This window comes from Peromyscus leucopus, chromosome 23, assembly GCF_004664715.2.
Source record: "Peromyscus leucopus breed LL Stock chromosome 23, UCI_PerLeu_2.1, whole genome shotgun sequence".
Lineage (NCBI taxonomy): Eukaryota > Metazoa > Chordata > Mammalia > Rodentia > Cricetidae > Peromyscus > Peromyscus leucopus.
The window spans coordinates 29,222,261-29,246,348 of NC_051082.1; the positions used below are offsets into that span (position 1 = coordinate 29,222,261).

General features: G+C 48.3%; 3 protein-coding genes across 9 annotated transcripts in view; 2 read left to right on the plus strand and 1 right to left on the minus strand.

Moving 5' to 3' along the window:
• Positions 1 to 2,262: 2,262 nt before the first annotated feature.
• Ppp1r35 (protein phosphatase 1 regulatory subunit 35) lies at positions 2,263 to 4,210 on the plus strand. 2 transcript variants are annotated; one of them, XM_028862950.2, is made up of 5 exons: positions 2,268 to 2,503; positions 2,588 to 3,295; positions 3,377 to 3,632; positions 3,713 to 3,849; positions 3,943 to 4,210. In XM_028862950.2, exons 2-5 carry the CDS (start codon positions 3,062 to 3,064, stop codon positions 4,114 to 4,116), a joined length of 801 nt encoding a protein of 266 aa, XP_028718783.1. In that variant the 5' UTR covers positions 2,268 to 2,503; positions 2,588 to 3,061; the 3' UTR covers positions 4,117 to 4,210. The 2 variants fall into 2 exon arrangements, with proteins under 2 accessions (XP_028718782.1, XP_028718783.1); XM_028862949.2 differs by having other exon boundaries at positions 2,263 to 2,503; positions 2,588 to 3,632.
• A 1,548-nt stretch (positions 4,211 to 5,758) lies between these two features.
• Mepce (methylphosphate capping enzyme) lies at positions 5,759 to 10,713 on the minus strand. Its single transcript, XM_028862942.2, has 4 exons — positions 8,444 to 10,713; positions 7,050 to 7,268; positions 6,441 to 6,567; positions 5,759 to 6,344 (listed from the first exon to the last, which is right to left on the minus strand). Exons 1-4 carry the CDS (start codon positions 10,043 to 10,045, stop codon positions 6,292 to 6,294), a joined length of 2,001 nt encoding a protein of 666 aa, XP_028718775.1. The 5' UTR covers positions 10,046 to 10,713; the 3' UTR covers positions 5,759 to 6,291.
• Positions 10,714 to 11,821: 1,108 nt separating this feature from the next.
• Positions 11,822 to 24,088, plus strand: part of Zcwpw1 (zinc finger CW-type and PWWP domain containing 1) — a 29,722-nt gene continuing 17,455 nt past the window's right edge. For 2 of the 6 annotated variants that reach the window (XM_037198339.1, XM_037198343.1), the window contains exons 1-7: positions 11,824 to 11,926; positions 18,510 to 18,566; positions 19,560 to 19,807; positions 21,332 to 21,419; positions 22,776 to 22,863; positions 23,255 to 23,412; positions 23,923 to 24,036. In XM_037198339.1, coding sequence (XP_037054234.1) covers positions 18,539 to 18,566; positions 19,560 to 19,807; positions 21,332 to 21,419; positions 22,776 to 22,863; positions 23,255 to 23,412; positions 23,923 to 24,036 — 724 coding nt within the window. In that variant the 5' untranslated portion in view covers positions 11,824 to 11,926; positions 18,510 to 18,538. The other 4 variants (XM_037198342.1, XM_037198341.1, XM_037198345.1 and 1 more) reach the window with 4 other exon arrangements.

Here is a 24,088-nt window from a genome sequence, read left to right on the forward strand (position 1 = left end):
AAGCAATGGATTATTTTAATCCCGGGAGCTTCCAAGGCTCCGTTCCATGCCTGTGCTCTCTATAATATGTACATATACATACATACTACAATATATATATATATCCATCCATCCATCCATCTATCTATCTAAACTATATTGAGCCTTCCTAATAAGTCATTTATTGCCCACCTCTTGTGTTTGACCTAACATCCTTGAGACTATCAGGTACAATCTTTTTAGAAAGGTACAAACAACTTCCACCAACCTGAAGGCTAAGAACGTTCTTGGATAGCATCTGAGATGGCCTCTCTTTCCTGTGACCCGCCTACCTGATGTATTTGAGAAATACCTTGACTTATGACTTTCTTTGTCCTTTATTAATGTAAAACTTGATGACACTGTTACCACATTGGGCCATGGTATTTGGGGTAACCTAAATCTGATTCTGGACCATGGTCACTTCTTTTGGTTTCAGAATAAATCATCTTATTACCTTTCAGGTGTGAGCTATGTTTTGTGTTAAGGAGGGAGGGGACCCTTTTAGTCACAGAATTATTCAAATGTATACAACGTGTACCGATCAGTCTGCTTTCACAATCATCAGCATTAGCTACTGTTTTTCTTTTAGTGTGTGTGTGTGTGTGTGTGTGTGTGTGTGTGTGTGTTATATGCATGTGTGTGCACCTGTGTGTTCAGGTGCAGGTGCCACACCTGTGTGTGTGTGTGTGTGTGTGTGTGTGTGTGTAGAGATGAGCATCAGATGTCTTTCTCTTCTTCTTTTTTTTTTTTTCTTCACAGCTGAGGACTGAACCCAGGGTCTTGAGCTTGCTAGGCAAGCACTCTACCACTGAGCTAAATCCCCAACCCCTAGATGTCTTTCTCTATCACGTCATTGCACATCTTATTTGTTAAGACAGGGACTCAATGTGAGCCTGGAACCCAATGTTTTGGGCAGGCTGGCTGGCCAGTGACCCCCTGGGATTCGCCTGTCTTCTCCATTCAGCACTGGGGTTACAGATACTGCACCTGGCTTTTCCATAGATGCTGGGAATCAAAACTCAAGATTTTTTGGGGGGTAGAGTGGAGGTGTTCTCCGTGTAACCCTGGCTGTCCTGGAACTCAATCTGTAGAGGAAGCTATTCTCGAACTCAGAGATCCACTTGCCTCTGGCTCCGAACTCAGATCTAAAGCTTGTACAGCAAGCACTCGACCCATGAGTCACCCCCACGATTGCTTCACCTCCAGCGTTCCTGTCAGCTCCTGTGTCCCACGCTCTGGATTATGGCATTCCTGTTTCTTCTAGGGAGCTGCAGTGGGGCCCGTTACTCATGGTCTTTATGGGAGATCCTTGAGGAACCCTTTAACACGAATTCTCTGAATCATTCTACACTTGCTTCCTGTCACTGCCCCAAGAGATTCAGCCTTCAGCAAGAGTGTCCAACTTATGACCATCTAGGTCCTCGATGAAGATAAACAGCAGCTTGGTTGTTTTCTTGTTGAAGAACCACAGAACCAGGCAATGTTGTAACTGGCAGTTCCTTGCTCCAGCTCATGAGAATAAAATGTGAAAATTTAAAAAAAAAGTCATATTTTCTCCAGGCATGGTGGTGCATGCCTTTAATTCCAGCACTCAGGAAATAGAGGCAGGAGGGTCTCTGTGAGTTTGAGGCCATCCTGGTCTATAGAGTGAGTTTTAGGACAGCAAGAGATGCATAGTGAGACCCTATCTCAAATGAACAAACAAACAAACAAACAAATCCCAAAAATTAATACAGAAAGGTTTCTACTCTATTATTTTTTTTTTTTTTTTTTTTTTTTACTCAGACTGACCTCAAACTCCTTATGTAGCTAAGGATGACCTTGAATTCCTGATCCTCCTGTTCTGCCTCCCAAATACTGGTATTTCAGGCTTGTGCCTCCACACCAGGCTAAACTTCTATTGTTTCTGAAACGTGTAAAAGAAACGACGTTGTCTACCCTTTGCAGACTGGCAAAGGGTATCACCTACTCTAGCTGCTGCACTGTATCAATAATTTGTCCCCATTATTGCTCAGTGTTATTTTATGATATTTATGTACATTTTAGCCCTTTATCTGTTGAAGGACATTACTAGTTTGGGGCTATGAGAAAAGGTGAGGCAAACATGTGTGTACAAGTTTTCAATTGCCCAAGGATGAGAGGTCACAATTTTGGGTTTTAGTTAACCGGGTCTCTCATAGCCCAAGGTGTCCACCAAGTCCCTATGTAGCCAAGGCTGGCCCTGAATTCCTCCTGATCCATTTCTGCTTCCAACGCCCAAGATGTCATTGCTTTTAAGGTCTTTTGTGTGTGGGAGGATTGGGATGCGAATTTTAATAGTGTGTGCTTAAGTGCAGAGGTCGGAGGACAACTTGTGGGAGTCAGTTCTCTCGTTCCATCCCGGGTGACTTTGGAATTGAGCTCAGATCGTCAGGCTTGATGGCAAGCTCCTTTAACCTCGGAGCCATCTTTTCGGCCCCCAGGATGTGCACTTAAAATTAAGGTAATATTCCGTAAATTCCTACAGTATTTCCTACTCAAATACAAGAATTCAGGGACTTTGCAACGAACCCGCTTCCACGTACAGGGAAGCTTTGATCGACGTTCAGAAGTCACCGAAACCTTTAGAACGCTCTGGGGGCACCGCGCAGGACGTCTCCATACGAGGGCAGTGACCATTTTGTTTCAGTGAAAGAGGACGAACACTCTAATCCCAGAACAAATGCGAAGACGATTTTGACAGGTAAGGACGCCACATCCGCGTTCCCGAAAGGACCAGTAGTCTTGCAGGGGATCCGTAGGGCACCTACGCACCGGCGCGCTAACGCCCCGCCTTAAGGGTGAAGTCAGTTCGTGAGGGCGGAAGTGCGCCCGCCCGGAAGCTGGAGGGTGGAGCGATGGGAATGACGCGCAGGAGCGCCAATGGAGTGCCACGGCGGGCTTGTTGTCTTACCCCGGTGGGTAAGGGCTAACGGTTTCCGGTAGTGGTAGCCCCCCCGAGAGGTGGAGCAAAGAGGCGGGGACGCGTCCCGAAAGCCCGGACCCCTGCAGCGCCTGCGAGATGATGGGCTACGAGGCGTCCGAGTTGGAGTCTATGGAGGGCGAAGAGGCCGTGGAGGCCCCGGGACCAGCCCCGGAGCCGCGAGCCCCGGAGCCGCGAGCCCCCGAGCCGGAGCCCGAGCCGGGCTTGGACTTGAGCCTGAGTCCGAGCCCGTTGCCCGAGAGTCCGGAGCGGCGGGGCGGCAGCCCGGGACGGCGGAGGGGGCGTCGGGGCGGCAGCCGGAGGGGGCGGCAGGTGAGCAGCGGCGAAGCCCCGGACCCCTGCTCGCCTAGCGTCCGGGACTCGGCCGCTCACCGTTCCGCCCTCTACTCCCAGGTTCGTTTTCACCTGGCGCCGTCCTCCCCGGTGCGGTCCGAGCCGCTGCTCGCCTCCGGTGCACCGAGCGACGATTCCGCGGCGCCGCACGAGCTGGAGGCGCCGGCCCTGCAGAGCAGCCTGGCTTTGAGTCTGGAGCTGCAGCATGCGCGCGCCGCCGTCGCCAGCGGCCAGTTTGATGCCTCGAAGGCGGTGGAGGAGCAGCTGAGAAAGTCGTTCCAGACCCGCTGCGTCCTGGAGGAGACCGTGGCGGAGGGTGAGGGGGACAGGCGCCCGCTCCGGCGCGGTGGTCTGGGGGAAGGGCGCTGCTCACCCTCGCCTTTCCTGCGCTCGCAGGGTTGAACGTGCCGCGCTCTAAGCGACTCTACCGAGACCTAGTGAGTCTGCAGGTGCCGGAGGAGCAGGTTCTGAACGCGGCGCTGAGGGAGAAGTTGGCGATGCTGCCGTCGCAGCCCCGAGCCCCGCCCCCGAAGGTGAAGGAAGGGATCGGGGACCTGGCTTCCTCCCCCGGGCTCTCTTCCTCCATCCGGAATGTAACCTTGCATTGGGCCTCACCTTCCCCACAGGAGGTCCTCGGGCAGGGGCCAGACATGACCATGCTGTGCAACCCAGACTCTCTCTGTTACGAATCTCCGCACTTGACAGTGGACGGGCTGCCCCCGTTAAGGCTTCAAGCCCGGCCCCGCCCTTCAGAAGATACCTTTCTCATGCATCGGATGCTGAGGCGCTGGGAAGCGTAGCCCCCACAACTCCCCGTATTTGCCAGTCTGTACTTTCGTTAAAACTGTTTCATCATAGAATAAAGTTTTTCTTTTTCTTTTTTTTCTTTTTAAACAACTTAGCTCCTCGTGGGAAGCTGCCTATAGGTGTAAATTTTCTTCCCTCCCCACATGGTGGCAAGTGGAAAGCCACTGTCTAAGTGTGGGGTTAGATTTTCCTTTCCACTTTAATCACCTTTGTTTTGGTTAGAATTAGAATTTCAGACTTAGTCTTACATCATGGTGCCATATCCCAGGACTTAGGAGGCTGAGGCAGAAGGATCCTGTGTACAAGGAGTCTGAACTATGCAAGTTATTTCTTTTAATGTGGTTTCAGGCTGGGAAGGTTCAGCTCAGTGGTAGTATCTGGTTAAGCATGTACAAAGCCCTGATTTTAATCCCCAGAGCGTGTGTGTGCAAGTGTATGCACAGGCAATAGAATGCTTTAGATTTCCACTTGGGCTGGGTGTGGCGATGAGCACTTGTGAGGTAGACAGGTTGGGAGTTGCAGGTCAACCTAAGTTAGGGGATACTGTCTCAACCACCACCACAGGGGAAAATGCACCCTCACTCTGCCCCATTATAAGAACAACTTTTAATGTTTTAATCTATATAGCTCTGGTTGTCTTGGAACTCATGTAGGCTAGGCTGGTCTTGAACTCCGATTTGCCTGCCTCTGCTTCCCAAGTGCTAGGATAAAGGCATGCACCACTATACCTGGCTATTCAAATACTTCCGTTCAAAAGTATTCACCCAAATGTGGGTATTAACGTTAAATAACTGCTTGAAAGGACTTTCCCTGTTTCATTTGAGTATTGCCTGTTTTGTCTGTGACTAACAGAGTGCTCAGTGTTTGTTCAATGGTCAAGGTTCCAGCAGTCCTTGACAAACCAGTGAAGACCTTCATTTGCAAACCATCATGGGTCCTGGAGCAGGTTATTGGCTCTGGGCTCCACTTAACCCCTCTGCCAAGCCCTCCAAAGTTAGCCTTCCACCTCACACTCCCATAAACAAACACTTGCTTGGCGTTTCTTTTGGAGGAAGGAAAGTGGGACTCATTAAGCTACACACCAAAATTTTCATTACCCCTCCCCTGGGTAGTGTGTAAGGACCAGGCTCTTGGCAAGTCAGTAAGGATGTTTTCTTAGTGATTGATGGGGATAGGGCTGGCCCATTGTGGAAGGGGCAACCCCTGGGCTGGTGGTCCTGTGGTCCATAAGAAAGGCTAAACTAAGCAAGCTATGAGGAGCAAGTCAGCTAGCAACACCCTTCCATGGCATCAGCTCCTGCCTTCAGGTCCCTGCCTTCCCCTAGTTGAATTCCTGTCCTGACTTCCTTTGATGAACTGAGATGTGGAAGCTTAAGCTGAACACCCTTTCCTTCCCAGGACTCTTGGTTCATTGTTGTTTCATCACAGCAGTAGTAACCCTAACTAAGACAGGTACTAACAGTCTTCCACCACGAGATACTGTCTCACTATGCAGCCCACCCAGGCTGGCCTCAAACCTCAAGCGATCAGCCTGGGATAAAGGGTCAGTGTGCAACAACCAGCAGACCCCAGCCTCCTGAGACTCTAGGATGGGCAGAGACCACACAGTCCTACTAAGAAACTGCCAGACACAGGTGCAGGGGCCACTGCCCTAGTTATCAAGTTTATTGTGCTGTTCTCACATTCCAAACCCAGCTCCCTCTCCCACCGGGGGACAGCAGAAGGAAGGATTTTCACAGTACCTGTGTGTCTCCTTACCAAACTTCCCCTCTAACACCCTTAGTCCATCCATGGTCCACTTAAGTGCAGCTAGGAACAAAGGCCGAGAAGCGGGAATCTCCTTTGGAGAACAGGAGGAAGGGCCTAGAGAACTGGACATTCTCCCTTCCCATGCCCTAGGAGGACAGTCAGCAAACAGTCCATGCCATCCAGCCCAGCAGGCTGGGAGAGGAAGCTGATGTAATTCCAGCACAGCTGGGCTTACTCAAGTGCCAGAGGTGTCAGGGAGAAAACTTGGGAGAAGCAACTTAAGAAAAGCTCTCTTTACAGATCCAAGAAAGGAAACTTTTTGGAGTTAGACAGGAAAGACCTTGGGATAATTTCCTCTTCCCCCAGGTCCTCAGGAGCAGCAAGGGCAGCCTCTTCACACCTTCTGTTGAGAAGGCCACTTAGTGGCTGGGGGAACGGGCCTTGTGGAACAAGTACACAGGACGCTGGAAGCCTAAAAAGAGCACACAGAAGACAGGTGGGTAGGACCTTGAGATTCTCCACAGGGCCAGCACCCTCTCCTCCCAGTGACAAAGCAAGCCACTCTTACCTCTGGAGGTGTTACTCGGTGTGGCCACAAGCTCATAGCTGGAGAAGCCCACCTCTGGAGATGTCAGGTAGGAACTGAACTGTTCTGGCTTCAGCTGGATTCGAAAGTAGTTCTTATAGATTGTTTCCTGTAGAAACAGGGGAGGAGAGGGTCACTTCAGCTCACCATCCCTTTCCCTGGCCAAGAATAACAGACACTGTTTTCTCTTTGCTCACAAAGTCTGAGCTGGGTATGGTGGTACAAGCCAGTCAAGGTACTTAGAAGGCTGAAGCAGGAAGATGAAGAGTTCAAGACCAGCCTGCACTATGGAGCCAGTTCAGGCCAGCAGCTTAGCCAGTCTCAAAAAAGGGCTGACTGGGTGGTCGGTGGCACATGCCTTTGATCCCAGAACTCAGGAGGCAGAGGCAGGTGGATTTCTGTGAGTTCCAGGCCAGCCTGGTCTGTTACACAGAAAAACCCTGTCTTGAAAAACCAAATAAATAAATAAACAAACAGGCTGGGGCTATAGCTCACTGGTGGATACTTTCCCTGCCATCTGTGAAGTCTGGAGTTTAGTCCCCAGTGAAATAAAAAGATGATTATCCCCATCTCTACAGAAACCCAACTCACCGTCAGAGACTTTCTCCTGCAGTAGGAGGACCATGGTTGGGGCTCCAGGACCAGAATGCCCCCAGGGCGCAGATGGCGGTAGATCCGGCGGAACATGCGCTTCAGCCCCTCGTCACCCCAGTTCAGCTGCACCCACTTGGTGAGGCTGAGGCAGAGCACCACATCATACTCAGGTCTTTGGGCATCCACCAGCTCATCTCGGTCCAGGACATAGTTACCCTGAGGGCCAGAAGAGGCGAAAGAGGTCAAAAAGAGGGCTGAGAAGCCCACTGGCCCCACAACTACCTGCAGACTCTGAGACTAAGTCCTACACACAACCTCACTCGGCCCTGGGTGGCCTTCTTCTGAGGCTCCTTCCGATAGATAGTGCTTTCTTTCGGCCTCATGTTCTCTCTTCTCCCTTTCCTGCCTCTGCTTCTTCCCGAGCTAAACCAAACAAACCTAAACGGGAGCCTGTGCAGATGTAAACTGAACTAATTATCTGAGGGACAACTGGAGAATACCAGAATGCTCCCGAGGCCCCAGCCTGTGCTTACCCCAGCCCAGGGGACCTCATATACAAAGGCAGTGGTTCTTAAGACCAAGGCCCTTCCATATAGGCTCTTCCCATTAGGTCTGGTAACGTTTCAGGCCTATTCTTTCTCCAATGAAATGAAAAACCTTAGGAAACCTTTGGAAGGTAATTTCATCACCACTCCCGGGAAGACCTTTTTTCAGGCTAAGCCATGGGCAAACATTCCTCTGGATGGCCTAACTCCTCAATGGAGGAAGCTGGTGGAGACGGGACATATGATAGATCAGGCTGGGTACCCTCTCCTGCTATTCAGTCAGCACAGGAAAGACGGAAAGCCAAGCCTATTGGGTTCCTGACCAGTAACTTCAACAGTCTGTGCTGTATCCAGGGAAACGAAAAGCAGCTGATGCAAACAAGGTCCCTATCAAAGGCCCCAAACTACACATACTGGAGTGCCACCAGTCTCCCCCTCCCCCAGACACCCAAACTCATGCTCCCTCAGGAGATTTGAGGGCAAAGTTCCATCTGGACAGAGCAGTAGAGGTTACCCCCAAGGGAAGGTGGATTGTCTGGATTATAGTCCCCACTGGAAGCAGGACAAGTCAGCCCCCATATCGGGGACGAGATCCTTGTAGTCATGAGAAAAGACCAAATGTTAGAGCCTGAAGGTAGAGATCCCACTTTTCAGGTTACAGGAGGAGACAACACACCCAGTAGAGATTCTCTGGCCAATCCAGACTGTTCTCTCCAGGAGATGTTCTTGTAAGGAGGAACAGATGCAGGGATACACCTCTAGGTCATGACCTTCCCCCCAACACATTCCTATTTAATCTCATCTTCACACTTGGACCCTATTCCAAGAGCCTCTGGACTCTCTTACCGTGACGAAGACGACATTGTTGGGGAAGACAGATGTGTCTGCTCCATCCAAGGGCACTTGGGGTGCTGCGATGGGACCCCGGCTGGCTGTCAGTGAGGCTGGGAAGCAGCTCCTTTTTCGGACAGTGGTAGTCCCTTCCTCCCCCTCTGTCCCTGGGTCACCCTCAGAAGTCTGGGCTTGGAGACGAAGCTCCTCAGACAGGTAGTGTCGGATATTTTGGCGGGCAGAGTGGATAAGCCGTGGATCAATGTCCAGCCCCACCATACGGGCTGGGCCCCACTTGCAGGCAATACTTAGGGTCAGATGGCCAACATTGCAGCCCAGATCTAGGACGTCCCGGCCTTGAAACCACTCGGGCTTCAGTACCCTAAGGCGCACGTCCTCGCAGGAAGGGTTGCGATAGCCATAGTACTTGCAGTAGTTCCCATACTGGAACTTTCGCTGTTGCTTTTTGAAGCCAGTGGCAGGTAGTGGGTGGTGATGGCGGCCTCCCCCACTCCCTCTGCCCTTTTCCTTGGAACCCTGGCTTCCACCCCTAGCCCCTGCCTCCGACTTGCTGGAAGTCCTGCGACGTTTGCGATGTCGGGAGGAGGAAGATGAAGGTGCAGAGGTAACTGAGGCAGCTGGAGGGGCAGAAAGGGAGCCTGAGGAGCCCTGCAGGGCAGAGGGAAGGGGAGACACAACTTCATCCCTGCAGTTGATGGCTGTGTTGAGTTCATAAGGTTGAGGGGCATCTCGGTTCTGGCCCCTGTGCTGCTGCGTGGCACCCTCCCCGTGGAGTGAGGGGGTGAGAGGGTCAGTGGGCAGCGCGGCATTGCTATCGTTCCCTCCAGATGCCTGCTGCTGCTGCTGCTGCTGCTGGTGGTGCGGTCCCCGGTGTCTATGGCGCTTGCGACCAATCTTGAGTGGCGAGGCAAGAACTACATGGGCCTCATCAGTGCAAGTGTTGAGACTGAGCGGGTCAGTGATATCTTTGGGGATGAGGATCTCCACAGGGTCTCGCCCCTTGGCCGGAAGTGGGGATGACTTTGGGGTCTCCGCATTGAGCGCTCGACTTACTTCCTCATCCAGGAGGCTATTCAGGTTCAGTGGATCAAATATATTGCCCCCCAGAAGAAAATTGGAGGGTAACACTGAGTCGCAGTCCGAATTCACCCGCCGGCGCCTCTTGAAGGCCGGATGCTTGAAGCCTCCACCGCTCCCTCCCCCTACGTTACAGCTATTTCTTCTTTTGCCCCCGCCACCCCCGGGGGGTCGGTGGGGCTGGTAGCCATTGCGAGGTCGAGGAGGGGCCGGGGGACCCAGGTCCGTCCCGCCCCCTCCCCGGCGCTCCTCCCCCACGTCCGCAGGAGCAGTGGCTCGCCCGTGGGGCTCCCCGTGCGCCTGTGCCTGGGGGCCGCCCCCTCCGCTGGCTGCCGCGGCCCCGGCCGAGGGCGCGCGTGGGCCCGGCCCGCCGCGTTCCGTCCCGTCGCGGAGCTCCCCGGAGGCTGCCTCTCGGTGCGATCGCACCTCGGGGCCGCCCCCTCCGCCCGACTCATCTTTGAGCGGCGGCGGCGGGGCCGGCACCAGAAAGGGCTCCTTCTCCGCCGCCATCTCGATCATCTCCTCGCCCCGTTTAATTTCCCCTTCCCAAGCGAAGGCACCGAGAAGAGATCAAGGGGGAAGCCCCCTGCAACCCTCCTAAGCCCGCCTCACTCCCTCCCCTTCCCCGAGTGCGCGCGCAGCTCGGCCTCGCGCCCAAGCGCCTCCACCTCCCTCCCTCCCGCGCCCCACCGAGCGCGCCCCACTCGCCCGCGAGACCAAAACAAGATGCCCGCGAGACCCGGACAAGCCGAGGAAGCCACTGCGCGTGCGCCGCCACCCTCGCCGCCGCCGCCACTACCACTCCGCCGCGAGCGCGCACGACGGGCGCGCGTTCCGCTCGCCCAGCAGCCACGCATGCGCACTCCGCCACCACCCGGGCTGCGCGCGCATCGGGAGTGCGAACCAACTTAACGGCTCCGGGAGTTTAAATACAGCCCCCCTCCCCTCGCCGGGAGCCTCGCCCTCCCCCCGCCCCCAGCCCGAGACGCCCACCGCCCCACACGGACACCCGACTTCCCTTCGCCGCTAAGTCCAAGCCCTACTGATATCCTTTGTCTCTGCCGTGCGCTCCCACCCACCGTAGGCGGGGAACGCGAGCTGGCGCGGAGAGGTCTCCTTGACACCCGACCCTTGCTCCTGAGGAATGAGTCTCCGTGGTCTCCGCCCGGCTCTAAACCCAACAACCTCCCTGCCCCGCCTCCTTCCTCCCCCATCCCCGCCCCTCCTCGAGAGCGCCTGCGCACAACCCTTTCGGGCTTGCGCGGGTAGAGGGAGCGACACGTGCTGGCGGCGAGGCCCCGCCCCTTCAGCCCTGGGGGCGGGGCGCGTGACGTCGCTTCCTCGGGTTAGGTACACGCAGCGTGCGTCAGCACGATTCCAGGGGGTGTGCGCGTTTCCCAGCGAAAGGGGCGGGGTCGTGAGTTATTCATGAGGTCTTCCCTCTCCCTTCCGCCCACCTAGAGTGAGGAGGACTTAATGGGAGTGTAGGGGGAGACCGATCAAGTAGGCGAGGAATCAAGCACGCTGTCTCAGGAACTGTTATCAATGAAATGCAATACGTCATTTAAGATCGTTTCGGAGTGGAAAACAATTAAAAAAGAGCACGACAACGTCCGACGTGGTCCAAGTTCCTCTTCCCCTGGAAAGGCCCAGCCGTTCTCGCGACCCTCCTCCTCCTTTCCCCAACTGCGAACACCTCGAGAACCACGCCTTCCCCCCGCCCTACACCTACGTCTGGACTCGGACGCCTCCGCCACAGTGCGGCGCCTGCGTATCGGTCCCCGCTGGCGGTGTCAGCGCCCGCGCCATCGCGGGTGTTGGTCCTGCAGCACTGGAGCTGCAGCTCTGCTCCACTTTACACACAAGCGAGTGTGGGCGGGAAAGGGTAGCGACTCGCTCTCCCCCCTGCTCCGGCCAGTGGGGAGCACTGAACCGATCCCGAGTCCCCAGAGCGATGGCTGGCGGAGAGGCAGGAGTGCAGCTCAAGATGGTCTCAAGCAAAATATAAAAGCGTGAGGGAAACGGAAAGATAAGGGTTATAGCATGAAAACAGGAAGGAGAAGGTGATTTGAAGCAGAGACGCGAGAACGAAGTGCCCCAGGCGCTCCGCTGCCTATTGGAAAAAAAAAAAACCGGCACCCGCGAGGATTATGGGACTTGTAGTTCCACCAGGCCTTAGTTTAGAAGATGGCGGGATAACGCTAGCCGCGCAAACGCAAAGCGGCCTCCAGCTGCGCATGCGCGCCACCTCTGAGCGCACGCCGCTGGGGGGCGGAGTTTGTCCGCGTCCTCGCGCCTCCTCTGGGTGGCGGGAAAAGTAGGTCGAGGTGGGAAGGCGGTGCGGAATGGCTGCGACAGCGTAGGCTGCGCCTCGTCTCTAGGTCCTCGTCGCCCCGGAAGGTAGTTGGCTTTCATCCGGCTGCAGAGGAAAGTGTTAGGGGCGGGGAAGCCTGGTCCCTGTCGGCTGAGGAGAAATTTTCTCCTCAGCCACAGCCGACCCCGCGCCTTTCCCCTCAGAGTCGCTAATCTTCAAATCACTCGCAACAAAAGTAACCGAGCATGGTGGCGGGAAACGAGGCGGAGCGGGAGCTGAGGGGAAGGGGCTGTCATGGTGGGGGTTCTTGGTCAGGATGGGGGAGTCGCAAAGCGCTGCTTGACGCCTTGAGGGGAGGCGAGGGTGGCTGGACCGCGTGCCACCTCCCGTGTTTAATGGCTGTCCAGAGAGAGCTGAAGCAAGACCAGTGAAAGTTTTATTTTGGGGTTCTCCGTGGGGGTGGGTACGTAAGCCCCGCATTTATTTACTTACTATTTATTTATTTATTTATTTATTTATTTAATTTTTGAGACAGGGTTTCTCTGTGTAGCCCTGGCTGTTCTGGAACTCCCTCCGTAGACCAGGCTGGTCTCGAACTCACAGAGATCCGCCTGGCTCTGCCTCTGGGATTACAGGCAGTGGCCGCACATCGGGGTAGCTTGTAAGCCGAAAGGGGGCGCGCTCCGTGAAGGCATAGGACACGTGCTCCTTGCAGTGAGGACATCCCCGAGGGCTAGCCTGAGGTTCTGGGACAGGGTCAGGGACGGACACGAATGGAGGCAGTCTGGAGACTGATGTCAAGAGTAGAAATAACATCAGCTGTGGCAAAGGAAACTGTTTTGCTCACAAGTGAACACATCTTCGCCCCCTCCCCTCTCCTCCACAGACAGGGTTTCTCTGTGTAGCCCTGGCTGTGCTGGAACTCACTCTGTAGCCCAGGCTGGACTCGAACTCACAGAGATCCGCCTGCCTCTGTCTCCTGAGTGCTGGGATTAAAGGTGTGCGCCACCACTGCCCGCCCTCTCCTTCCCCCCGCCCCCGTCCCCTCCCCCCTGCCCCCGAAATAATACACTTTACCATGGATTTGATTTGTAAATTTCTATGGAAAGTTTAATTTGGTTAATTACTTCTGAAAGAAAGTCAAGGCAGATACTCCTAGTCTTTCTTTTCTTGTTAAATGTTTAAAAGGTTTGCGATCTTGTATGTGTGCTCACAAAGGGAACTTAAAAAAAAAAACGTTAAGTTGTGAGAATAAGCAGGAATTCATAGGCTGTTAGACATTTATGTCAAAAGGCCAGTAACTCCATCTTTTTTTTTTTTTTTTTTTTTTTTTTTTGAGACGGGGTTTCTCTGTAGTTTTTGGTTCCTGTCCTGGAACTCACTCTTGTAGACCAGGCTGACCTCGAACTCACAGAGATCCGCCTGGCTCTGCCCCCCCCCCCCCCCCCCCAGTGCTGGGATTAAAGGCGTGCGCCACTGCCGCCGGGCATTAACTCCAATCTTAAAGGAAATGAAAATTTTTATCTTAAAGTTTTATTACCCTTACCTGTTTATTTGTTGTGTGTGTTTGTGTGTTCGTGTATGCACATGTCATAGAGCATGTGGAGGCCAGAGGACAACCTGTTTCCCCACCCCCACCACCATGTGGGTTCTGGGATCAATCTCAGGTCATTAGGCTTAGCAGCAAGCACTCCTGCCCACCAAGCCGGCTCCCCAGCATTTATTGATTTATCTATCTATCTATCTATCTATCTATCTATCTATCTATCTCTCTATTTATTTTCAGAGACAGGGTCTTGTCTTCAAGTCACTTGTAGCCAGACTGGACTCAAAGTTGCAGCAATCGACTTCATCAGTCTCTTAAGTGCTGGGATTACAGCCACCAGCCACTGACTGTCTTAAATGAGATTTTTCCTGTATATACATACAGTGTTCTGCCTGCACACCAGAAGAGGGCACCAGATCTAGACAGTTGTGAGCCACCATATGGTTACTGGGAATTGAACTCAGGATCTCTGGAAGAGCAGCCAGTGCTCTTAACCTCTGAGCCATCTTTACAGCCTTAAATGAGATTTTTAAATTTTTAGGTTTTTAAATTTAAAGGTTTTTCCTTTTTCTTTTTTTGGCAGGGATTTTCTGTAGTTCTCAAAGTAGAACTCACCCTCCTGCCTCAGTATCCCTAGAGCTGGAATTCAGACATGACTCACTATCCTAGCTTAAAGGAGGTTAAAAATAGTCCTTTTTAACAGCGGAGTCTTGCAATGTAGCCCTCAAATTTGAACTCTAAATCCTGCCTTGACCTCATGAGTGCTGGTATTAAATAGTCTTTTTGAATTTTAGAAACTCTTGGAATTTATGATAATAAACAATACTGAAGGGTTTGCTTTTCCTTAAGGAATGGAGAATCAATATAAAGAGGGAATAATTGCATATTCAGGAGGGGAACATCATAAGGTGGATAATTAATGCTTTTTGACAAATATTGGCAGCACTAAATTAAAATTAAAATATATTTGTAAACATTTTTAAGTTTATGAGAATGTTATTTATAATAATGGTTTCATTATGATAAATTTACCATGTGTATAATATATTTCGATCATATCCACCCCAACTAACCTCCAGCTAACCTCTCTTATTCCCATCTTACCAGTGGCTTCACCTTGAAAATGTTTCTCTCCTCAGCAACAGTGCTGCCTTCGGATCTTTGTAGAGGGGTGGGGTCTTACGAGTCCCCCTTCTTGCTTTTTTTTGTTCACTGAGGTATGGTCTTGTGTAGCCCATGCTGGCCTTCAATTTCTCATCCTGATTCGAGGTTTGTGTCATCATGCTCGACATACCAGATTTAGTCTCTTACACTCTTAAAATCTGTGGAGAAATCCAAGAAGTTTATTTTATAAGTAAGTATGTGTGTAAACCACATATGTGTGAATGCCTGAATAGGCTGGAAGAGGGTGCCAGATCCCCGGGAGCTGTGATTATAGGCAGTTGTGAGCCACCCGATATGGATGTTGAGAACTGAACTTGGGTTCTCTGGAAGAGCAACAAGCATCTGCCCTTATCCTCAGAACTGCCTTTCAGCCAGGATTGTCTATCTTTTATTTATTTATTTATTTATTTATTTATTAATTATTTATTTATTTATTTTTATTTCCCTCCCTGTTTCCTTTTCCTGTGAGAGAAAAGAGAAATTAAAACCTCAAATGGAGACTGGGGAGATAACTCAGCAAGTAAATACCTACCTCACAAGTAGAGGATCCCTGACATCGTGGTGTGGGTCTGTGACCTCAGCACTGGGAGGTGGCACAGTTGGATCCTGGGGGCTTGTTGACCAGCCAGTCTCTCTGAAATGGCAAGCTCCAGGTTCACTGAGAGACCCTGCCTCAGAAATATAAAGTGGAAAATGATGAAAGACTTCATATCATCAGCTCTGCCTTCACACTCTCACAAGTGCAAGTTGGTATTTTGCGTATTTATTAACTAGTTTTTTTCCTTTCTCTGGGCCAGTTTCTTAATATTTGTTATTGTAGAAGAAGCAAATTCATCTCAAACAGGGAGCAGCAGCTTGACTTATCAGAAAGTAACTTCCTGGATTTCTCTTATCTATTGATTGGGGTAGAATTGTTGAAAATAATGTTCATCTTATTCCAACTTCAGATTAAGGGGAGCTGTTTACTATACTGCTTATAGAGTTGCTACATCTTATTTATGTAATAGTGCAATAATGCTCTGTAACTTTTTCCTTTTTATGGAAAAATTAATTAGATCTATTCATTTCCTTTGTGAGCATTTTATCTGAATGTTATATATGTACACCATTTGTGTGCTTGATGTCTGCCAAGGTCAGAAAAAGGCATCTGAGCCCCTGAATTGGAGTTACAGATGGTTGTTAACCACTGTGTGTGGGGGCTGGGAATTGAACCCCAGTCCTCTGCAAGATCAACAAATGCTCTTAACTGCTGAACTATCCCTCCCCTCCCCTTTCCTCCCCTCTCCTCCTCTCCCCTCCCCTCCCCTCCCCTCCCCTCTCTCCCTTCCCCTCCCCTCCCCACCCCTTTCTTCTCCCCTTCCCTTTCTCTTCCCCTCCTATTCCTTCTTCTCATCCTCCTTGTGATCGTCCTCCTCCTTCTCTTCTTCTCCCCCACGTGTGTGTGTGTGTGTGTGTGTGTGTGTGTGTGTGTGTGAGAGAGAGAGAGAGAGAGAGAGAGAGAGAGAGAGAGAGAGAGAGAGAGAGAGAGATGAGGTCATACTCTGTAGCCATGGTTGGCTTGGAACTCATACCATGCTTTTCTGGAACTCACAGAGACCTGCCTGCTACTGCCTGGAATTAAAGTATGTGCCACCATACCTGGCTCATCTATAATTTTTTTTTTTTGAGACTGAGTTTCTCTGTGTAGCCCTGGCTATCCTGGAACTCACTCTGTAGCCAGACTGGCCCAAATTCAGAGATCTGCCCATCTTTGTCTCTTGAGTGCTGGGATTAAAGGCGTGCATCACCACTCCCTGCTGTAATTCATAATTTGTATTTTTTTCTCTGAGTGCAATGACTGCAGAGGCCAGAAGAGGGCTCCGTTCCCTGGAGCTGTAGTAACAGGCAACTGAGCTGCCTGATGCGGAAGAGCTACAAGCATTTTTAACCACTGAGTCATCTCTCCAGCCCTGTGATCTATAAATCTCCCTAGGTAGTTGGAGCTCCAGAAATATATTAGTCTGGGAGATCTGTATAGTTTTAAATAAGTTTTGTTTTGTTTTGTTTTATTTTGAGGCCCGGTTTCACTGTGTAGCCGTCTGTCCCAGAACTCACTTTGTAGACCAGGCTGCCCTCTAACTCACAGAGATTCACCTGCCTCTGCTTCACAAAATAAGGTTTTGAAGCTAAATATTCTAAAGTTTGCAGTTTGTGAAGAGCATTCTTTTTTTTTTTAAAGAGTATTCTTTTATGTATTTAAACAATTCAGTTTCTGAATTTGTGTGTGTGCTTGCGCAAATGTATCAGAGTAGAGTACAGTGGCTAGCTTCATACACACACCTTGCATCTACCTAGAACTGCTCCTCAGAGACGTTTTTGATCACTTCTTTGTGTTTTCTGGAGCTGGTTTATGAATATAACTGGTTATGTAAGCATGCATTTTAAATAGCCAAATGTCACATCAAGTTCACACATTTTCACTCTGCCTTTTCTCTTTTTACAGGGATTTCTCACGATCTGCTTTGGAATTATGGAGTTGGGAGAAGAAATATTTGTCCTATGTGGCCAAATTAATACTCATTTTGCAGCCTTTTATTCAACTGTTTTTAGCTTGTATTCAGGATTATAGTTAGGGAAAAAAAAGAGATCAAATTATTGTTTCTCCTCCCAGTTTCCACTTGCCCCCCCTTTTTTTAATGGAGCAAATGTATATGGGGACTAACAATGATGAATTAAGATGGAAACAGTATGAAAATATGCTCCTTACTATAGAAGAAAAGTAATTGCTTCAGAATAGCACGCCTGAATTGTTTATATGTGTGTGTGCACATACAGATACATGAAAAGGAGCGGGGAAAACACCAGAGGATAATTTAAAAACACTTTGCATTTAGCTTAGTATGGCCAGTGCCTTCTGAACTCATCTTGTGATTTAACAGAAGGCACCGTATACCTTGGGGTCTATCTCGTAGATTTGCTGTGAGAGTTAAATGCGATGATGCAGAAATGGTAAAAGAAGAACATAGTCTGTGCTCAGTATGTGTCAGTGACTAGGAAGAACAAAACATTGATTTAGTGTAGGACAACTAAGAGTCCATTCCTGAGGATGAACTGTGATGATCAAAGATGTTTTCATTACTAGGTTTTAGTGTAGAAGAGTAAGATAGAAGATGCTAAGAGGACTCTTGCTGGTTGTCACATGTTTCTGAGCTACAATCAGTAGAATCCAGTATTCTGAGAATTTTTTTTTTTTTTTGGCTTGAATGTTGAAATAGCAAAAAAACAAAGTGTTTTTTTTTTTTTTTTTTTTTTTTTTTTTTTGCATAGGGACCTCTGAATTAGGTTGGAGAATTGCCAAGTTATCCATGTCCTAAGTATTTGGGGGAACTTTGTGAAGAGAGTCACCTTTCACTCCCAGCACTGACCATGCCCTACCACCACTACTCCAATACTACCAGTGCTTCCATCACTGCTGCTACTGTGTCCAGCTAGTTAAGTGCCTGCCGTATATCAGGCATTCAAAATACTGAGGCCTGTGTCTCAGACCTGTAATCCTAGTTATTTTGTTGAGTGAGGCAGGAGGGTTACAAGTTCAAAGCTTGCCTGGGTTACAGAGTGAGTTCAAAGCCTCCAAAAGAATTCAAGGCCAGCCTTAGCAACTTACGGAGACCCTGTGTCAAATAAAAAAAGGCCGGGAGTATAGCTCAGTGGTGAAGTGTTTGCCTGGCCAGCATGTACAAAGGTCCAAGTTTAATATCCAGTACTGAATAAACATAAAACCAAGCATTGTTACTTATCTTCAAAGCTGCAGCTCTCTGAATGCCCAGGCACATAATCAGTACTGATGTAGGGTATGAATGGAGTGAAGAAGGTGGAAGTATTGTTCTGGGTCCCAGACAAAGAAATCTAATCCCAGAAGACAGGAGAAAAAAGGAAATTTAAATGATGTCTAACCAAAGTATAATAATTTCTTCAAACAGAGGCAAGGAAAGTGTAGTTTCTGAACTGGATGATGGCAACATTACAGAATTACGAAGGTGAGCCAAGGATGAGAGGCGTTCACTTCATATATTTCTCTCCCGTTTCCCTTCCATTCATCCTTTCCTTCAAAGAGGAATTCTAGACCCATGTTATCTGTTCATTTTGTTCAAATTACCATTTTCCTAGTTGCATTGAACAAAATAAATATGACTTAGAAACAGTCCTGCTTGGGACCGGAGAGATGGCTTAGTGTTAAGAGCACTTGCTGCTCTTCCAGAAGACTCAGGGGTGGTTCCCAGCACCCACATCAGACAGTTACAGCTGCCTGTAATAATCACACATTCACACATATTCACATAAATTAACAAAAATGAATAAATCTTTAAAAAAACAGCCATGCTCAAAGAATTTACAGGGAGAAAAATGCATTTAAGTATTTATAATATGAAGTTAAATACTCTGAATGCCACTAGAGAAGTACAAAGTGTTATAGATGCCCAGAAGAAATAGATTATCACTTATACCTAGTGGGATCAGTATCCTTTTCATAGAGGAGATGGCATCAGACTAGGCCTTGGGAATTTTATTGTGTTTTGTTTAGTTCAGAGACATTTCTGTGTGCATTTTGATCAGTTAAAATTAAAAATAGATTAAAAAAAAGAAAATTAAGCTTTGAGTCATTTCTAAATGCTCAATAGTTTTTTTTAAAGCTTATTCTCACGAAGTTAAAATGAGCCTATTTAAAAAAAAATCAATTCACACTTGAATAATTCACCTTCCTACATGCTGTATTAATCATTTTGAATTAATGGTACAAAACTTGGAGTATGTTAGAACCAACTGATCTTGTCAAATTACAAATTTCGGGGTCTCACTCTCAGCTGCTTAAAGATAATCTCAGGGCTAGGGGGAAGGGGTGTGCAGGGAGGGACTGAGAGATGTAGATTTGTTAAAAGCTCTTTCCATCGAATTCTGACTTGACTACTCCACAGACAGTGTTTTGCTGTCTCTGTTGACATGAGTTTCCTGAATTTCATTTGATCCTTCAGAATCTGAAAAGGGGACAAAGAAAACCTTTGCTCCACCTACACAAAAACCACATATCGTGAAACCCCAGCCTAAGTCATGGAAGGAGGAGACCCTGGGGACCAGTTCTCCAGAGGCTGAGGCCAAGCCAAGCCGCCCGAAAGCCAGCTCAAAGAAGAGGGAGCAGAAGACAGCCACAGAGCATGGTCCAAGTGGGGGCCAGGAGAAAAAGCAAAAGACTCAAGACAAGCTGGCTGAGAAGAAAGGAAAGGTACGTGTCACACGCCAGTGGGACAGTCCCTCCTGCTCTGTTTCCCGGATAAGCCAGATAAACAGAATCCTTTTGTGTTGGGGGATGTTACTGAGGAATGAGCCCTAGACCCCATGCATGCTAGGCAAGCATCGTACTTCTGAGCTATGCTTTCATTCCTAGGGTCTTTTAGCCCTGGCTGGCCTGGAACTTCTTATGTAGACCAGGCTAGACTCGAACTCACAGAAATCTGCTTATCTCCGCCTCCTAACTGCTGGGATAGAAGGTGTGCACCACCACACCTGTGTTGTTTTTAATTTTGAGACAGGGTCTTTCTGTTTCCCAGGCTGCTCTTGGAATCGCAGCCCTTTGACTGCTACTTCCTTTCTGAATACCTGGGGTGGTGGACTTGTTCTGCCATTGTTCATCTCATCTTCTTTTCTTTTTGGCTATTTGTTTGTTTGTTGTATTTTGTTTTTCAAGACAGGGTTTCTCTGGGTAGCCCTGGCTGTCTCAAAACTCCCTCTGTAGACTAGGCTGGCCTCGATCTCAGAGATCCATCTGCCTCTGCCTCCTGAGTGCTGGGATTAAAGGTGTGTGTCACCACTGTCTGGCCTTCATCTTATAAAAAAAACACTTGGTTTTGAGACAGCGTCTTGTAGCCAATCCTGGCTTGGATCTTGTTTTGTAGCCCCAGGCTGGCTTGGAATCAATGGTAATTCTCCTGTCTCAGCTTCCCAAGTGTTGAAATTAAGATGTAAGCCATTATACACAGCTTTTTCAATATTTATCTTTTTTAAAGATTTGTTTGGGTGAGGGATTTAGCTCAGTGGTAGAGCGCTTGCCTAGCAAGCGCAAGGCCCTGGGTTCGGTCCTCAGCTCCGGAAAAAAAAAAAAAATTTGTTTATTTATTATGTATACAGTGTTCTTCCTACTTGGTGCCAGAAGAGGGCACCAAATCAAATTACAGATGGTTGTGAGTCACCAAGTAATTGCTGGTAATTGAACTCAGTACCTCTGGAAGAGCAGCTAGTGCTCTTAACCTCTGAGCCATCTCCTTTTTTTTCAGTATTATTCATTAAAAAATTCATTTTTTTATTCATTAAAAAAATTCCAGTTTCTTCTGAAAGAAGCCAACATGTTTTTAGTTTTTTGAGATGGAGTCTCATGTAGCTCAAGGTGGCCAAGAACTTGCCATGTAGCCAAGGCTGGCCTTGAATTCCTGATTCTTCTGCCTCTGTCTCCCTAGTGTTGAGATTACAGATGTGTGCCACCATGCTGCAGTGTCAAACATGTTTTGATGAAAGCATTTAGCTAGAAATAATGGGACAAGGTGGGATAAAAACTCGAGCAGAAATGCGCGGAGACTCTGGAAGAGTTTCTTTTTCACCAGCTCTCTTGTCCCCAGGAGATCTGGGGAACTGTTGATGCCATTGACTTAATACCTATGGTCGTTGTCATCTGCTGCTCTGTGTAAACAAGGCTTCCCTGACTGGTCAGAGGTGAGAAACTGAAAAGACAAGCAGTTTTCCTTCCTTTCCCCAGTCTCTGCAGGAAAAACCAACTCTTACCAACGCAGAATTTGAGGAGATTTTCCAGAGTGTACTACAGAAATCCCTGCAGGAGTGCTTGGGTATGGCCTGGTGTGAAGAGAAAAGGCTTCCTTCCGTTAGGCAGAGTGGCCGTTATCCTAGGGGAGTATAAGTCGACAGCTTCTTTCTCTCCAGCCTTCCTGAGAAAATCTTAAATGATACTTGAAATATTTAATTTTAATAATGTGATTTCAATTAATGTCAATAGGCCTGTGCTAAATCATGTAAGATAAAGGTGAAAGAAAACTCTTTTGGAAAAGTAGGTGATACTGACTTCAGATCCACATGGCCTCACCTGAGTTTTCCAAATGCAATTTTAATTTACTCGTATATGTTTGCAATCTACTTAGAAAAGAGTTTCCCCAGATTTGGAGAATGTACTTTATGTGCATGTGTATTTAAATTACATCTTATTATTTATTGTTTAGTGTGTGTGTGAGTGAGCATGCATGCCTTTGGTTTGTGTGTAGGTGAGAGGAGAGCTTGTAGGCATAGCTTCTCTCTTTGTATTATGTGGGTCCTGGGGATTGAACTGGGCTTATCAGGCTTGGTGGCAAGTGCCCCTACCTGCTGAGCCATCTTGCTGGCCCATATCTGTAATACTGGTTTGATTCTTTTTAGGGATTTGGTTTTTATTACTATTTATTTAATGTCTCTGTGTTTAAGTATATGCACAAGTTCATATGTGTCTGATGTGCAGAGACTTCCTGTGCCCAACCCATATGTGCTAACGTATATAGATGCACGTACGGATGCATGTGTCTGCTCATGTGGATTGAGGCAGGAAGTCAACCTTAGTTGTCATTTCTCAGGCTCTACCTTGTTTTTGAGACAGTGTCATCACTAGCCTGGGGCCCAGCCAATTCCTCTAGTCTAGGCTGCTAGGAATCTTAGGAATCTGCCTGTCCCAGTCTCCTCAGTGCTGCGATTACAAGCGCATGCCACCACACTTGATTTGTTGTGATTTTCATGGGTTATGAGGATTGAACTCAGGTCCTCATACTTGTAAGGCAAATACTTTATCAACTGAATTATTTCCCCAGCCCTTGGTTTGTTTTCTAGAATAAAAAGTGCTGTCGTATAGGAGTTTGAGGAAAAATAAGATAAAATATAGTACATGTATACAATAAAATTATTACGTGGCTGCCCTGGAATGAGGCTGATCAATATGGAAAGGCTTGCAGAAAGATAAGGATTTTAGTTTCTCTTGAATTTTTAACGATTTCAAGTTCTATCCTGTGACAAAATACCAAAGGTAGACTCTTCTAAGCACAGAGGTAAGATATGTGAATGGAATGCTGTGGTTGAGAAATACTAGAGCATTTGTTTTCCTTTTTGTCTTCTCTGCTTGTAATGCTTTGTTTTGGAAGGGTTGGGGTCTGGCCTTAATTTTGCAGAGACTTCCTGTGCCCAACCCATAATACCTACCAAATCAGACAGAGAACCAGGAATTGCTCCTTCAGCAGATAATGAAAATGCTGATGGGTAAGTTTATCCCAGAGGGACAAGTTGAACACAGGGTGGAGGTGACATGGGTAAACTGTGACCCGTCTTCCAGTCTGTCTATTTAGTCATCTATTATACTTACATTGATTTCTCTTGGCTCAGGAAAGATTCCTGTTAGAGTTAGGAAGGAAACAGGCAAGGAGTTGGATAAAATGACCTCAGGAGACCTTAGGAGGCCTGGGAGTTGTATGTGTCTTTTGGGAATTGAACCCAGTTCCTAGTGCATGCTAAGTATGTGCTGGACCACTGAGTTACATCTCCCTATTCAAGTCTAGAATTCTTGTTTACTTTTAACCCCTGGACTCTTTCAAAGGATTGGCATTGCAAGTGTCTCTCTGAAAGCTTTTTATTTGAACAATATCACTCTCAGGGAGAAGGTAATAGTACCTGATACTCCAGAGATTGCATCTTCTCTCGAAGAGGAAGTGAGCTCTGAGACAAGGACATCTAAGTCAGGCCAGCCAGTTACTGAACCCTCTAAGAAGAAATTCAACAGACTTTTTTCAAGCAAAAGAAAGAAGAAAGCTGGTAAGTATCATCATATGGCCTCTAAAAAAGATTTTCTATTTATGTGTATGTATGTGTGTCTGTGAGTGTATACCATGTGTATGTGGGTATGTATAGAAACCAGAAGAGGATGTTGGATCCCTTGCAGCTGGAGTTACAGGTGGTTGTAAGTTGCCCAAAGTGGGGCCTACCTAGAGCCAAACTAGGGTCCTCTCTCTAGCTCCCAGATACCCTTTTTACATTTAAATAATATTATTTAAATGCACATACCGTGGTGTATGTGTGGAGGTCAGAGAACAATTTTTGCGAGTCAGTTCTCTCCTTCCACTGTGGCTTCTGGGGATGGCTATCTTGTCTGCCCAAGTCAGTTGTCCTTGAAACCTGGTTCAAGTACTTATTCAAGAAATTAGAGGATGGGATAGTGTTAGGCTAAGATTTTTCTGCCCCAGGCTTGGAACTTTCTGGTGATTCTATCACTATTTTTTATTGTCTACAGAGATCCTGTCACAATGTCTTGTTTTATTTTCCCAGAAGATGAGAAAATCCAAGATGGACATGGGTGCAGTCTGAAAGACAAACAGAAAACAATGATTCAGGATCATTCTCAGATCAGGGGCCAGCAGAAAGAAGAAGGTGGTGGTTTTGGTGAGCTCAGCTGAGTGTGGAAAACCTTGGGCTGAAAATTCAAGATGGAGGA